This window comes from Brachionichthys hirsutus, chromosome 10 (genome assembly GCF_040956055.1).
Source record: "Brachionichthys hirsutus isolate HB-005 chromosome 10, CSIRO-AGI_Bhir_v1, whole genome shotgun sequence".
Taxonomy (NCBI): Eukaryota; Metazoa; Chordata; class Actinopteri; order Lophiiformes; family Brachionichthyidae; genus Brachionichthys; species Brachionichthys hirsutus.
Window position 1 is genome coordinate 6,727,180 of NC_090906.1, and position 14,874 is coordinate 6,742,053.

Below are 14,874 nucleotides of genomic sequence, written 5' to 3' on the forward strand. Positions count from 1 at the left end.
AATGTAAAGCAGTTTGTAAGATCATTAGACATTATATGAAGATTTACTGATTTCCAGTCAAAAGGACGAGGACGAGGAGGACGAATTGATTGGATGAAATCTAGGCAAGATGGCAGCTAAGCAACACAACTACTGTTAGAAACAGCTTCAACAAAATAGAATATTTTTCATGAGCTGAGAACATCTTCACACTCATCCTGATTATAAACTAGTTTTAAGCACAGTTTTGCCACCAATTAAAATGGTAAAATGTAACAAAACAACAACAAAAGGTTTGGTCATCAGTATAATAAGTTTCAACATACCCATAGTTTACAGAAACAAAGTATTTTTTGTGGTGAATGCCTTAATTTAGTAATATTTCTTTCTTCATCCAGTTTTAATATTTATCACATATAGAAAAACAGTGTAGAAGTATAATTATACATTGTTTGATGAGTAGTAATATTTTTATGAAGAACTGTGTCTAAATGGCAGGGTTAGTATTTAGCTTTTAAGTTCCTGGTACCAAACCTCAAACAAATTAAAAGGAGAGATCTGGGCAGGTCCAACCTATTAAAAACTTAACAGGGCAGGGACTCCTTTGACTTTACTGTAATTATTCATTGGCAGTCCCTTCTCTGACCTTTGCGAATGGCAGCGAAAGAAAAAGCTTTTTCCTCTTTATTGGGCGCGCCTCAAATTATGTTTCCAGGGAAAGAAGCTTCCTTTTAGCCAGTTTTCTCTGCTTAAGAAATGCAACAGAGAAGCTGGGTAAAAAGGGTGCAGCTGATGGTGCCGTAGTCAGTAGTTAAATAGTAGCTAGCGTGGCTGATGAGCAGCTTTGCCAGGCGAGCATCATCATCCTCATCATCGCCTTCAGTCAAGTTGATGGGGACTGAACCGCTGGGAACCATCAGGCAGAGCTGACGGGCAGTATTTGCACGGCAGTTGACTGCAGCCACAGTAAATCTCTACGCCGCTGCTAGCTTCACCTCGATCTTATCATCTTATCACGAGCACAGGAAGGAAAGTACAGAAATGTGAGCCAATGGGAGGTATGAATTGTTTCTCAAGGGTACAATAACAAACAAAAAATTAAAGCCGCAAGCGGCGTTGTAGGCCCTCGCCGGCCGACAGGCCGTTGAGCTGACCCGCCGACGCACGCCGCTTTTGTCCTGAGTGCTTCGCAAGTGTTTAGATTTGAGCTGCATGAGTAGCTCACAGTTTAGTCAAATCGCTATTTGGATTATATGGCCATCTGCAGTCAGGAGTTTTTAAGTTTCAATCCAATATGGCCGCCTTTCTGTGTGTCTGGGGGCGTGGCCATAATACTTTTTTTTTTTTGCCCTGACATGAGGCATGTCTGTACCGAATTTCGTGGCTGGCCGACAAAGTTGGGGTCGGACCCCTCCCCATAGGAGGGGTTGCCATCGCCACGGCAACACCGTAAAACCAACAACATGGTTACAATTGTGTTTTTTGATCGGGACCACATGAGGGACTTTTCTGGTAAGTTTCAATCATTTCTGGCAAAGTATTTTTTTAATTCCCATTCAATTTTTGTTATCGTTCTCTAGGGGGCGCTGTAAGGCTGATTGTCAAAGTTTCACTTTTAAAGTGTCCAGGTAGGAAGGGTCAATAAGTGTTTAAAATTTGGTTTGGATTGGAGTGTGTGTGTGTGCAAACGCTGACTCAGCAGTTTTTAAAATTATATCCAATATGGCCGCCTTCCTGAGTGTCTGGGGGCGTGGCCATAATACTTTTTTTTTTTTGCCCTGACGTGACGCATGTGTGTACCGAATTTCGTGGCTGTCCGACAAAGTTGGCATCGGACCCCCCATAGGCACAATGCATTGTGATTTTTGTAGGTGGCGCTAGCGCGCCACTTTTTCATGCCCAATTTTGAAACACATAAAATAATTAATTTTTCGCCAGTTCTGAGCTTGGTTCAAAGTTTGGTGAGTTTTCGAGCATGTTCAGGGGGTCAAATTGCCATTTAAACAGCAGAACAAAGAAGAATAAAGAAGATTAAAGAAGAATAAAGAATTTTTGCAAAAACAATATAACTTTTTTTCTGAGTATGTGATTTCTACACAAAATACGTTTTTGGAATGGTCTCGACGAGGGCTACGCGTCTGAGGGGGCACACAAACACGAGTTGACGAGCTTCGCTCGTCAACTCGTGTTTGTGTGTGTGTGTGTGTGTCTGTGTGTCTGTGTTGTTTAGTGTCGGGGTGTGTGTGTGTGTGCTGTTGAGTGTCGTGGGTGTGGGCGTGGGTGTGTTGGTCGCCCGATGGTTGACTCGCTGCGCTCGTCAACCATCGGAAGACAGTTACAAACACGAGTTGACGAGCTTCGCTCGTCAACTCGTGTTTGTGGATCTCTGTGTGTGTGCATTTGTGTTGTTTAGTGTCGGTGTGTGTGTGTGTGCTGTTGAGTGTCGGTGTGTGTGTGCGTGAGTGTGTTGGTCGTCCTCAACAGCATGGCAAAGTTGGATGCCGAGGGTTGACGAGCTGCGCTCGTCAACTTTGTCGAGGGTTGACTCGCTACGCTCGTCAACTTGTCTTCTGCGTTGCAAAAGCAATAGCCCCTTACGCCTAGAATAGGCGCTCGGGCCTAAAAAAGTGGGCAAGTAGAAAAAATTGTTTTGGGTCAGTTGGCATGCCCAAGAATATACATGAAAATATTCTCTCTCTTTCGGAGTTTGCTGTTAAGATGGATGGTACGATCCGCTGTGAGACAACACCTCAGACTAGGAGCACACCGCTATCCCAACAGTCAACTAAGCCCTGAGATAAAAAAAAAAAAACTCCTTAGATTCAGTTTCAGGGAATCATTTTCTCACTCAAACAGTAAATATTTGTCACATATTGACAGGCAACCTCTATTAATCATGAGTGTTTCAAACACACCGAACAAAAATATAAATGCAACAATTTTTGTTTTTGTTCCAATTTTTCATGAGGTGGTGGAGATTCCTGCAGTCAGCATGCTAATTGCAGGCGCCCTCAAAACATACGACATCTGTGGCGTGGTGCTGTGTGATAAAACAGCACAGTTTAGAATGGCCTTTTATTGTGACCAGCCTACGGCACACCTGGGCAGTAATCACGCTGTCTAATCAGCATCTTGATTCGACACACCTGTCAGGTGGTGGCATCGTCTCGGCAAAGGAGAAGTGCTCATTAGCACAGATTTAGACAAGTTTGTGAACTACATTCGAGAGAAAGGGAGATTTGATTCCATGAAAAATTGGAGCAAAAACAAAAGTGTTGCTTTTCGCTTGTGGCGAGCCCAAAGACTTGCTTTAATCTCTTGGTCTTTGATATTATCTCAGCCCAGCACTCCATCACTGAGGTGTGGCCATAATGGAGATGAGCTAGAGATAAACTTAAGCTTCCCGTCTGGCCCGCACACATCAGAGTACACGAGGCGAATGCTGGAGGAACTTGAACTTTTCAATGCCAAGTCCTTGAAAGTTCCGTGTCTTTAGAGATCAGTCTGATCAATGCTACACTTAGACGTCTCTGCAGCGTCTTAGCTGTTTGGATTTCGCATGTGATTTCTTGTAGTCCTGAGAATGCTCTCTTTCTCTCATGTCCACATTCAGTCTGTCAACATGCATCAGCCAGGAAGTCCTGTCACAGTTCCGGGACTACATCTGACACCAGTGACGGGTGTCATCTTTTAGATTCAAAACGTTACTCTTTCCGCGTTACAGAAAGAACCAGATTTCAATCAGCATTTTAAATCATGGGATCATCATCGAGGACATTTTTGTGGCTGTAACAGTAGTGAAAATATATATTTAAATTGGAAGAGCAACATCTAATTCACGTGTTCTGGTTACTCTGGTTAGCAAAAACTGAGAATGTTTATAATGTTCTATATAATGTTGTTTTTCTTGTCATTATTATAATTCAAATGCAGCCTTGCACAGAATCCCCTGTATACTTTTTTGTCTTCAATTCCAGATGTAGGTAATTCTTTGCTTGTTAGCCTCATATATTTTGCCATTCCCTGCATCTTCTTGCTTTTCTCCAGCGCTGTTAGATAAGACGCTGCTGCTTTCTCAGCCAATTCCTCCCAATTTGTGTTCTTGTTGACAATTCATGTGAAATCATTTGACAGCACCCAGTTTGTAGACACTTTTATGTTGGCTCTGCCTCATAGCACATTCACAGTGCATGATAAAAGACATCACATGCGTCACGTAGCACATTCAGGAACGATAAAAAGTTAGTATTTCATCTCCACCTCAGATTTGACTGGTTTTCATATCTCTATAGCAAAAACTTCATGACATTTCATTACTTTGCGTGATGTGAAGCTTAGCTTAGCTGATCAGGTCAGAAATAATGGAAATGATGAAGCTTTTAAAGATTACATTATTTTGGTATCTTGCATGTTTTATCTCTTGATCCAGTAATGTTTAACTCCTACTGTATATGCCGTGTCAGAGTGTCGGACTGACACACATATCTCTGGGTGCTTATGTTAATTAGATGTGAGGACGTCAGATCCGTACAGATTGATTCTGACGTAGACGATGGTGGCTGCTACGTCATTACCTACTAACTTGTCACTTTGGTATTGACTGGGCGCTGTTGCTTTTACTTGTTTATTTTCTTAATACCGCTGTAAAACTGCTTTGTTTGAAATTATTACCACTGCATGAAGTGACAACTGTGCCAAAGAACAGAGCTGGATGGATACTCAAAATGTCAGTGCTGATTCTGTATTCATTTGTGAAATTCCACTTCTGTTATCAAATTAAAACAATAACAAAACAGACGGGATGAATGACTAAATAAAACAAGGTTAACTTGTTTCTGTGCCTGAAACAGGTTGAACATCATGTAGGACATAACAGTTTCTGTCATGTAAGTCCAACTCCACTTATAAAATATAATAGTAGAACCATCTCTCCACTCAGTAAGTCACCAAGGGTAATGTTTACACTGTGTTTAATGTTTACACTATGGGTAATGTTTACACTGTGGGTCAGTTGTATGTCCCATTTCCCTGTGGAAAAAAAGACAGAATATTGTGTTTTTTTGCAACCCAAAATTTCCCACTTGCAATTAACACAATGCCCATATGACCACGTTTTGATGTATAATTTGCACTTGTGAGTGCTGTTCAGTCCGGTTTTACTGATGGATTTACTGATGCCACTCAAACTAGGGGTGATTATAATTTCAGGATGTTATTATCTCTGAGCGCGACAGAATAAAGGGCAGAATTGTGACCAATTGTCTCACGACTGATTGATTGCGTTTTAATGTGCATATTGTGGCAAGGGACAAACAGATGAATTAATTGATAGATTTAAGGATATATTTAAATCTATGTATAATTATACGTATGACAATTGTGAGTTTTAATACAGATTTAGATAAATAGAATATTATTAAAGCAGTTATTTTTGCTGCAACTGGTGTTACAGTACCATAAGAAAGCCCCTGTTTAATTCATTTACTGTGGTGCTTAAGTCGATTTAGTTGACAATGAACACTGCAAGCCTTGTCCCCAAACCCCACATCTTTCTTTGTGCTTGATTGAACATGATAGAAGTTGTTTTTCATTATGAAGTGGATTCAGTGGTTACTGTTGCGTAACGCATTTTCTTGAAACTACAGGTTTATGATATGCTGTGAGGCAGTTCTTTAATGGGGTGTTAATTAGCACATTGCAGAAAATGTTTTGTCAAGTGTGCTATGTTGTGTTAAACTATTGTCTTTAATATTGCATATTAAATGCAAGAAAACCTGAATGAACAGAATAAGCAGCAACTTCAGAAACACCATCATAATAATAAAAACAAAGTACTTTTATTATTCATGTGCATTACATTTTTGGATTTGGGTGTATGTGAATATAATCTAAGTCTTTAAGAATTATTTATGCTTCTCTAAGGAAACTAAAGGCTTCATTCATTTGTTCTAGACCTATGGGTGCCTTTTCCTTAGCACTGTTAAAGATGGTAATCATCACCATGCTTACTCCTAGGTAATGTGATTTATAGATGAAGCATCAAATTGATTTTTTTCACATAGTTCACCCTGTAAACAATCTGTGACAGTACAACAAAGAGGGGCGACAGGCAGAGAGAAAGAGGAAGAGAGAGACAGAGTCCTGAGGGAGGCAGCTGAGCTGGTTTGCAAAGCTGTCTTCAAAGCAGCAGTCGACCAACGTCTGGGTCGTATTTGCTGAAATATTCAGCAACCGGTTCCTACATGCTTTCCTTCAATGCGTCTTTTTTTTCTTTTTAGCTTTCAAGAAGGGTAACCTAACGCCAACTTAATGTGACTGAAATACTGTTGCGGTATTGTTGTGTTTCAAATGATACAACGCACAATATTAGGAGGTGGAATTTAAAATGTTGATCCAGAGGAGGTCAGGGAAATGGCGACTCTAAGTGTTTTCCCGTATTTACCACCGCTGAGGCGGAGGTTATGTAATCACCGGCGTTGGGTTGTTTGTTTGTTTATCTGTCTGTTAGCAACATAACTCAAAACAGTTGCTGACGGATGCTGATGAAATTTTCAGGAAATGTTACCAGGAACAGATGATTGGAGGTCTGTGGTCTCTGAGCGCTTTTCTAGTTAAATCACATTGTATTTTTTTTGCTACACTTAAAATAACACCCAACCACCACAGCAGATATTTGCCTCGGTTAAGGCAAGGTTAAATTCATGTGTTTTATATCAGTAGTATGACACTAAAAATTGTCAGGAAGTTGACATATTTGATGAGACAAGTGATAATAATCTGCATTGTATATATATATATATCATATAAGATGCACACATTTTACATCAATATAGCTATAGAAGTGGCACATCAGAAAATGTTGTATGAAGCCAAATATATGATACCCTTGATTATAAGCAAACGAAGCAGTCAGAATGAAAAAACAAACAAACAACCATCATAGCTTTTGGTGATAAATAAGGCACTGACTATTACTGACTAAAGGAGTAATTCAACATCAAATTCAGGAATGATAACTGATTAAAACCAAAAGTAAGGAACATCAGGGAGTTATTTAAATCATTATATTCACACCACATATGCAGTTTATTTATATCCATAGCCATGAACATCTGTAAATTTGCCACACTCTCTTTCCATTGTTGTACCAATACTAATGAGTCTTTTTTTTTATGATCTGTTTTATGATCACGCCGCCTCTTTTATGGAAGGACTGTAATAAATAAACAAGTGAGTCTAACAGTAAGATAATAATATCCTTATGTAATGTGTGTGTGTATTATTTGTTTGTATTCACTGTCTCTAATCTGATGTAACACAATTACATACTTCAGACTTGAAATTAAGGAATGTGTTATTTGTCCTTGCTCCTGAGAGCGTGAAGTGAACTTACTCAACAATTTTGCACAATACTAACCTGCAGCAGTTGCTTCTCATCATTTTCAGTGAACTGTGCCTGGAGAACTGTGCATAAGAACATTCACCAACTGCATTGCTATTTTGCTTCTTTACAATACAAGATGCCAAGAGGAAGCTGTAGCGCACTTTGAAGTTTATTTTCTTCACATTATTATCACCAGCCATGCTTCCAGTTTATCTCAGTTTGATCATCTGACTGTAAGAAATGAGATTGTTATTGGGTCATGTTGCTGCAAACTAATACTCAATTTGTCTGGTCATTTCAAAGGTTATGTTATAGCTGGGTGGATATAAAAATAAAACAACAGCAGTGAAAGAGAAAGGTTTATCCCCTCAGGGTGTCACCAGGGCAGGACTAAGAGCTCAGGTGACCATGACAGCTCATTGCATTGCCTAAAAACGTATTAGTGTTACGCTTTTATCTGTATTGTTTTGTCAACAGCTTATCCATTCTCCCTGTTATCTGCTGCTAACAATCCCAGACTCTTCCGACCTTTAGCTCTCTTTTATTTCCCTCCATCGCCGCAAGTTTCCATTTCCTGTTGACAGCATTCCTGCAGACTGCAGAAATGAAGAGAGGTGGCATTTTCAATATAAAATAACATGATTGTTAATTGCCCCGTTCATGTCTTGTGGGAATCGTATTATTTACATGGTCATAAATAACACCATGCCACTTCTAATGTAGCCTTTCCACATGAAAGAGCAGCTTTGTTCAAGCCTTACCACTTGCCCCTCTTCCTCACTCCTTTCTGATTCAGTCCCTATTCCTCTCATCATTCCCTTGTCATCAAATTTATTTTTTTCTCCCCTTTTTATTCCTCCCTTCCTCCACAGAAAACAAATTTAAATGCAAACAAGTTAAATCTGCCTGACAATTTCTCCCACAGGAAAGCCATTAAAAAAGCAAATGAGAGGAAAATCGTTCTGATCCTTCCCCCTATGGAATTACTGAAAAACACAGGAGAAATGTTTAAAACGTTTTTTTTATAATGGCAATATTATTGCCATTACAAAAAATATTGCATTTCACTTGACAGTTCCAAATGCAATTACAGATGCAAAGCTATTGTGAAAAGATATTAAAAATCTCAACATCTGATTTGCATATGAAATCAGAAAATAAATATGTGCAAAAAAAATCCCAAATAAAACCCACTATGCATGTTCGGACATTTTATCTTTGAGTGGTGCAGCAAAAATAATTACATCAAATGAAATTGAAGATGTGAGACATTTTGTTTTAATTTACTTGGAAATTTAAAAATAAATCATTGTCTGTGAACAATTGAATGTCGAAATTACACTCCATTCCTAGGGGCCTCTGGGTGAATGAAGGTGTATAATGCAGGGTGAGTATAGTTTACATCATTCTAAAGAACACTGATAACAAGATTGCAGCATTACAGCTTTGACTCATCCACAGTTTGAAAAATTATGTAACGTCATCATTATAATCATCCGTGGGTTAGTGAACAGATGGTTGGTCATCCCACAGGTGAGGCAGCGTGCGTCTATGTGTGCTTTCCACATATGAAACACTTGTTTAGCTGCTTTGATTAATAAGGCATGTTGCTCTCTGTCAGGGTCAGAGGAGAGAAAATTGATCAGGAACACTACACACCTCTATCTCTCTCTCTCTCTCTCTCTCTCTCTCTCTCTCACACACACACACACACACACTAAGACACACATTTCCTGGGATCATGCCAAAGGCTCCTTCCTTATTCAGCTCTCAGGAATTAACAGCATTGGCTGGTCACGGAAGTCAAACAGCTGCACGGCCGCCGCCATGAGCATTTCTTTTTTACTGTTGCTGATAATTACAACAGTGTGCTTTTTAGCCTTTAGCAGCACCGATCCACAGCAATTAACCGTGGCTTTGAATGAAAGATATCCTGCATCTCTTGCGGCACCATCACCTCTCATGCTATTCACTCAACGGTTTAAATGTTATGCAATCCACTTTAGTGCTCAAACTCCACTCACATACAATAATAGACTCCCACATTCATGAATAAACATAACTACACTTCCAATAATGCAACTCAAATCTGTTTAATAGTCATCACATCTGTACAGCGATACAGGAGGATGTAACTTGTTATTTTTCAATGCAAGATTATGACATCACACGACATTACATTGTTTACAGCTCTGACAGCCAGAATACTTGAAAACACACAATACAAAATTTGTCATAGGTCCAAAAACACTTCATCCTTAGTTCTTCTGGAGCTACTTTGAATTACTGGTACCTTGTAAATGGAAAAGCACAATACCAGAATTATCAGAAAACACCTCCCCTTGCAGTTGCCTCTGATTATGAAGAAAAGCGTGTAAAGAAAATAATGTTACCAGATTTGTAATTTTTAAGTTGAATGAGAAGTCTTGATTAATAAGTTCAAGAGAGAGAGTAATTTCTATAAAATTCTTTAAAAAGCAATTTTATACAGTGCCTGCCTTACAATTTACTTTTATTGAATGATGGCAAACTCAGATTTAGAAACCATTTTAAAACCATTTCATGGACTACTTTTAAAGAAATTCCATAATAATCATGTTTAAAATGATCTCAAAACTTATCCTGGCAGGCTGTTCATTTCACAGAAGCATGTGTACTTAACATTGATGATCAATAATCCTTGCTTTTAGGACAACCATATAAAAAATATTAAAAATAATGAATCATTTAAAACTCAAGTAGTAAATCTTAAGGAGGCCTGTAACCATTAACTTGTTGATATTATTTCTAGAGGACATAACAGCATTAAATGCATGACGATTGCAATCCTCTCATCTGCAAGACAATGGATGGATGGATGCAGCAGAGTTAATTCCATGCATGTGAACAACACACTAATTACATCTTCATGGATGACAATGCTCCACTCATCACGGTCGCATCATTAGGGAACGGCTGCGGGAGACTTTCTCCAGAATCCCATATAAAACCTTTCCAACGCTATAAGCATTGCAACAACAAAGATTAAGTCAAACAAATCTCCTGACTTTTTTATGATAGTTTATGTCTGTTTGATTGTTTATATAATTGTTGTTTGTGACACGGCTAGTATGCTGCGACTTTGGAGGCTTAACGATACAGGAAATGCAAATTTATAGGAGCGTTTCTCAGGAAAGCAGCAACCAGCAATACCAAATGCACCGCAAGTGGCCTATTCTGAGATTATGTTAGCTCAAAATTGCTCCCAGGGTGTCTGGCAGCGCCTTGCATGGCAGCAGTCGCCCACTGGAGTGAGAGCGAGTGTTCAGTGTTACGGGCCCCAAGCGAGATATATAAAAGGAAAGGAATATTTGTTTTTCTCAACAAATATTTAACAGTTTCCAACAGAGTGTTTTTGTCACCTACATCTCTTAATTACATTCAGTTATTTAAGAGAAACATCTCTTTTCAATTTAGCTTCAAAACATCTTAGCATGACCTCTATAGTATAGGGTTGTAACATGATACCTCTTAACTGTTTTAACCAATAATATATTTTAGTTGCTATTAAGCGGGGCTTTACAATAACACCGAGGCTAATAATAGTATCTTAGCCACGTGAACTCGTATATAAACACATCTAACATTCAGAAGCACCACTGACTTTTCTGAGCTCAAAATCATTTGATGTGAACTGACGCAAAGTGGAAAAGTGTCCTTTGGTCTGATGAGGCTAGATTTTAAAAGGTTCTAAAAAGAAACGGGGATGCAACACAAATAAACATCCCCAACCTAAAATGTCAAAACATGTTGCAGCATCACATTTAGAATGAGTACATTCACGTTAAATAGCAGCTTGATGTCTTTTATTAAAGAATAATTAACAAATCATCAAATTCCGTTTTTAAGTAATATTTTGAATAATATCCCATAGTGTTTGGTATGAAAAGGAGGAGAAATGTTTGGATGTTTACCTGGAAGAATAGTAAGCCAATAATTAAATCATTAACGAATAATGAATAATAGTGAATACTGCTGTGTGCCAGTTAAACTGAACAAAATCAAAGCGATGCTTTATTTATGGGGAACACCAAATGGATTTATTTTAAACCACACTTTGAATTAGGATGGAAATCAACTAGATGAAAAAAGACCTGCGTGCCACATTATCCCCAAAGCCTCAGCGCTGCGTCCGCGGTCTTGTTCCTCCACTCTGTCACAACCCAGCAACGCTGCCATTCCAGATAAAACTCTGCCTGTTGTGAGACAACAGGCCGGGAGAGGCTCGACACCTCTGCTCTGGAATCTCAGCCCTCCCTGCCAACAGCCTCACCAAGCTGTACATACAGAGATAAACTCGTAGCTTATTGCATTTTTTTTCCAGGGCCGCTCTTTGCCCATTTAGGACAATGCTCAGTAGTAAAGAATGCAATGTAAGCTGCATTTTCTGACCACATTAACTCGCATTAGAACAATTTAGCCAGATTTGTAAAATGTCCAATGCAGTTAGCAAAGATATGGCACTTTACTGCAGCAACATTATAAAGATGAATACGTTATGGAAACTTTTTGCAACATATTGTCAACCTTGAAGAGCGTGTAAACAGGAATATGAATGCAGTATTTTATATGCAAGACGTGTGAGCGCGTTAAATGAAATACCACAGGGGGTACTTCAGCCTGGATTACGCCAGCAGGGTTGAATTTGCTGTGCATGCACAAGTAAGCAAATTCATGGTGTTGAAAATAGAAGATGGGGGTCCAAACCATCAGTCCCCATGAGACGGTGAAGACATTGTTAACAGAACAATATAATTATGCTGTGTTCGTAATAAAAATGCAACGTCTGTCACCGTCAGTGATCAACATATCTATATGAGAATGTCTCTGTGTCCTCCTCTCCAGGCAATGTGTTCGTGGTGAGTCTGGCATTTGCTGACCTTGTGGTAGCCTTCTATCCCTACCCCTTGGTTCTCTATGCCCTCTTCCATGATGGATGGGCGCTTGGAAACATGCAATGCATGGTAATACCGCATCAGTTACACAATATGTCAGATCCCTACCAGTAAAACCACTCCTAATGCAGTCTGACAAGCAATTCGCTTTCCTTTTTTCTTTCTGCGCAGGTCAGCGGTTTCCTTATGGGGCTGAGTGTCATCGGCTCCATTTTCAACATCACCGGGATTGCTGTGAACAGATACTGCTACATCTGTCACTCGTTCGCCTACAGTCGGCTGTACGGCTATCGCAACACTCTGCTGTTTGTTGCCTTAATTTGGGTGCTCACTATAGTGGCCATTATCCCCAACTTCTTTGTTGGCTCCCTGCGCTATGACCCTCGGGTCTACTCCTGCACCTTTGCTCAGAATGTCAGTAGCTCCTACACAGTGGCGGTGGTGGTTATTCACTTCTTGGTTCCCATTGCTGTGGTTACCTTCTGTTACCTACGCATCTGGGTGCTGGTGATTCAGGTTAGTCTTCTGCTTCTCTGCATGGTTATTCATTATTTTACAAGCATGCGAAAAGAACCAGTAAATCTCTAAAAAATAAAATGCTACCAGCTATAAAGATCACTCTTTGGACTAGATGATAAGAACGTTAACCTCATCTTGAGGTCAGTCTCAGTATTGAAATGTTGAACTTTAATACTGATCTCTAGTGGATGAATCATTTTAAAGGTCACAGTCCCAACATCCCATCCCTCAATTTATTTATTTTTACATTTAAGATGGACATTTTTATCCTTAGCAATAAATACATTCATGGCAAAGATCTGCCAAAGTCAGTGCCTGTAATTTAATATCATGACAGGCAGATCTGATGCTAGTTTTGGATCTGTGTGTGTATGTGTGTGTGTGTGTGTGTGTTTCTTTCTGGGTGTGAGGTTGAGAGAAATAGCAGCATAATTTAAATTCATTCTTTTACATCACCCAGGTGCGGCGTAAAGTGAAGACAGAGGAAAGCCCCCGCCTCAGACCAAGTGACTTGCGAAATTTCATCACCATGTTTGTGGTCTTTGTGCTGTTCGCAATCTGCTGGGCTCCGCTTAACCTGATCGGCTTGGCGGTGGCCATAGATCCGGCCCGTGTGGCTCCCCGCATCCCCGACTGGCTATTTGTGGTCAGCTACTTCATGGCCTACTTCAACAGCTGTCTGAATGCCATCATCTACGGCTTACTCAACAGGAACTTCAGGAACGAGTACAAACGCATTGTCACCTCCGTGTGGGTGACTCGGCTTTTTGTAACAGAGACTTCGCGAGCCGTGACGGAAGGTAAGAGCATGAGGAGCAAGCAGTCGCCTCCTCTGCCACTCAACAACAACGAGTCCATCAGAGATCGTACAAATAAAGAATGAACTCGGTGTTATTGAACCTGTAAAATGAGCATTCCTGTGGGCTTTTGTGCAAAGAAATGGAACTGGAATACATGGCTTGGATTACCATTGACTCATGAAAATCAGAGTGGGCTGCGGTTAAATACTTACATTTCTATGTTCATCTGCTTTCATTTTGGTTTAGTTATTAATGCAAATAGGTTTTTATAGGTTTTTTTTTTTTTTTTTGCAGTATTACCTCTATGACTTTGCTTAAGTGCCAAAAACAGATATACATTTTCTCTGTGATTTTTCAACGAGCGCCACTCCAAGAATGCATCAGATTCATGTTGTTCATATTTGTGTTGTTCCTCCTTCAGACAGTCTACAACTCTGGCAGACATGAGATTGTCAGAAGATGAGTGAGGAGGAAATCACAATAGCAGTGGGGGAGAAATATCAGCAGACCCAGTGATTTATTTTTGCCGAACCAGTGTTTGGTGATTGTTGAAACATTGTAAAGACAAACTACTTTCTTCATTTTGTTTCTTCTAAGTTTGATTGAACTTTTTGTATATATAAAATGACCTTTTATTTTCCTCAACCGACAGGTTCATCTCTTTTGAGGTGCTTTCCAATGACAATCTGTGCCTGTCGGTGGGAGGAACAAGTGGAACTCTTTGATGTTTGAAATTGTCAACGAAAATTGACTATTCTCTTTTGCCAATAGAACTCAAAGATGGCCCAGGTTTTAAAGTACTAGAATTCCCCTTCCACAGGGTGTTTATTCTAGAGATCATTTCATGTCCTGGGAGAACTGAGCCATGCATTTCAGTTTCATTTTACTCTTACTTACTGAATGGTCTACAATAATTCATAAAGAAAATATGTTAATGTCTTTTAATGTCTTTTAATGTCTGCTGATATTGACTCTTAGATATATTCAATTAAAGTGGCTAACCACTGGTGAGCTACACCTCTCCTTAGTAACTTCAAAAGCCTCAAAAAGTACAACTCGCCTCAAATAAACACTAGATTAGTATGAGAAGACGTTTCAGTATGTGGATTAAATCAGGGTTTGACAGTGATGTGGTCAAATTTGCATTCTTTACATAAATGTGGCAGTCATATATCCAAACTGCCTAGTCTGACCATTCCACTGGGAAGAACAAGTAAAAACCAACTTAGTAATAAACATGATAAGGTCATTCAGGAGA

At 39.5% G+C, this 14,874-nt stretch overlaps 1 protein-coding gene across 1 annotated transcript in view; it reads left to right on the forward strand.

The window, feature by feature from the left end:
* The window catches only part of LOC137900868 (melatonin receptor type 1B-B-like), a 28,039-nt gene extending 14,340 nt beyond the window's left edge, over positions 1–13,699 (forward strand). Inside the window, exons 2-4 of the mRNA XM_068745014.1 lie at positions 12,248–12,366; positions 12,469–12,813; positions 13,277–13,699. Coding sequence (XP_068601115.1) covers positions 12,248–12,366; positions 12,469–12,813; positions 13,277–13,699 — 887 coding nt within the window. The remainder of the gene's footprint in view (positions 1–12,247; positions 12,367–12,468; positions 12,814–13,276) is intronic.
* Positions 13,700–14,874: the final 1,175 nt, after the last annotated feature.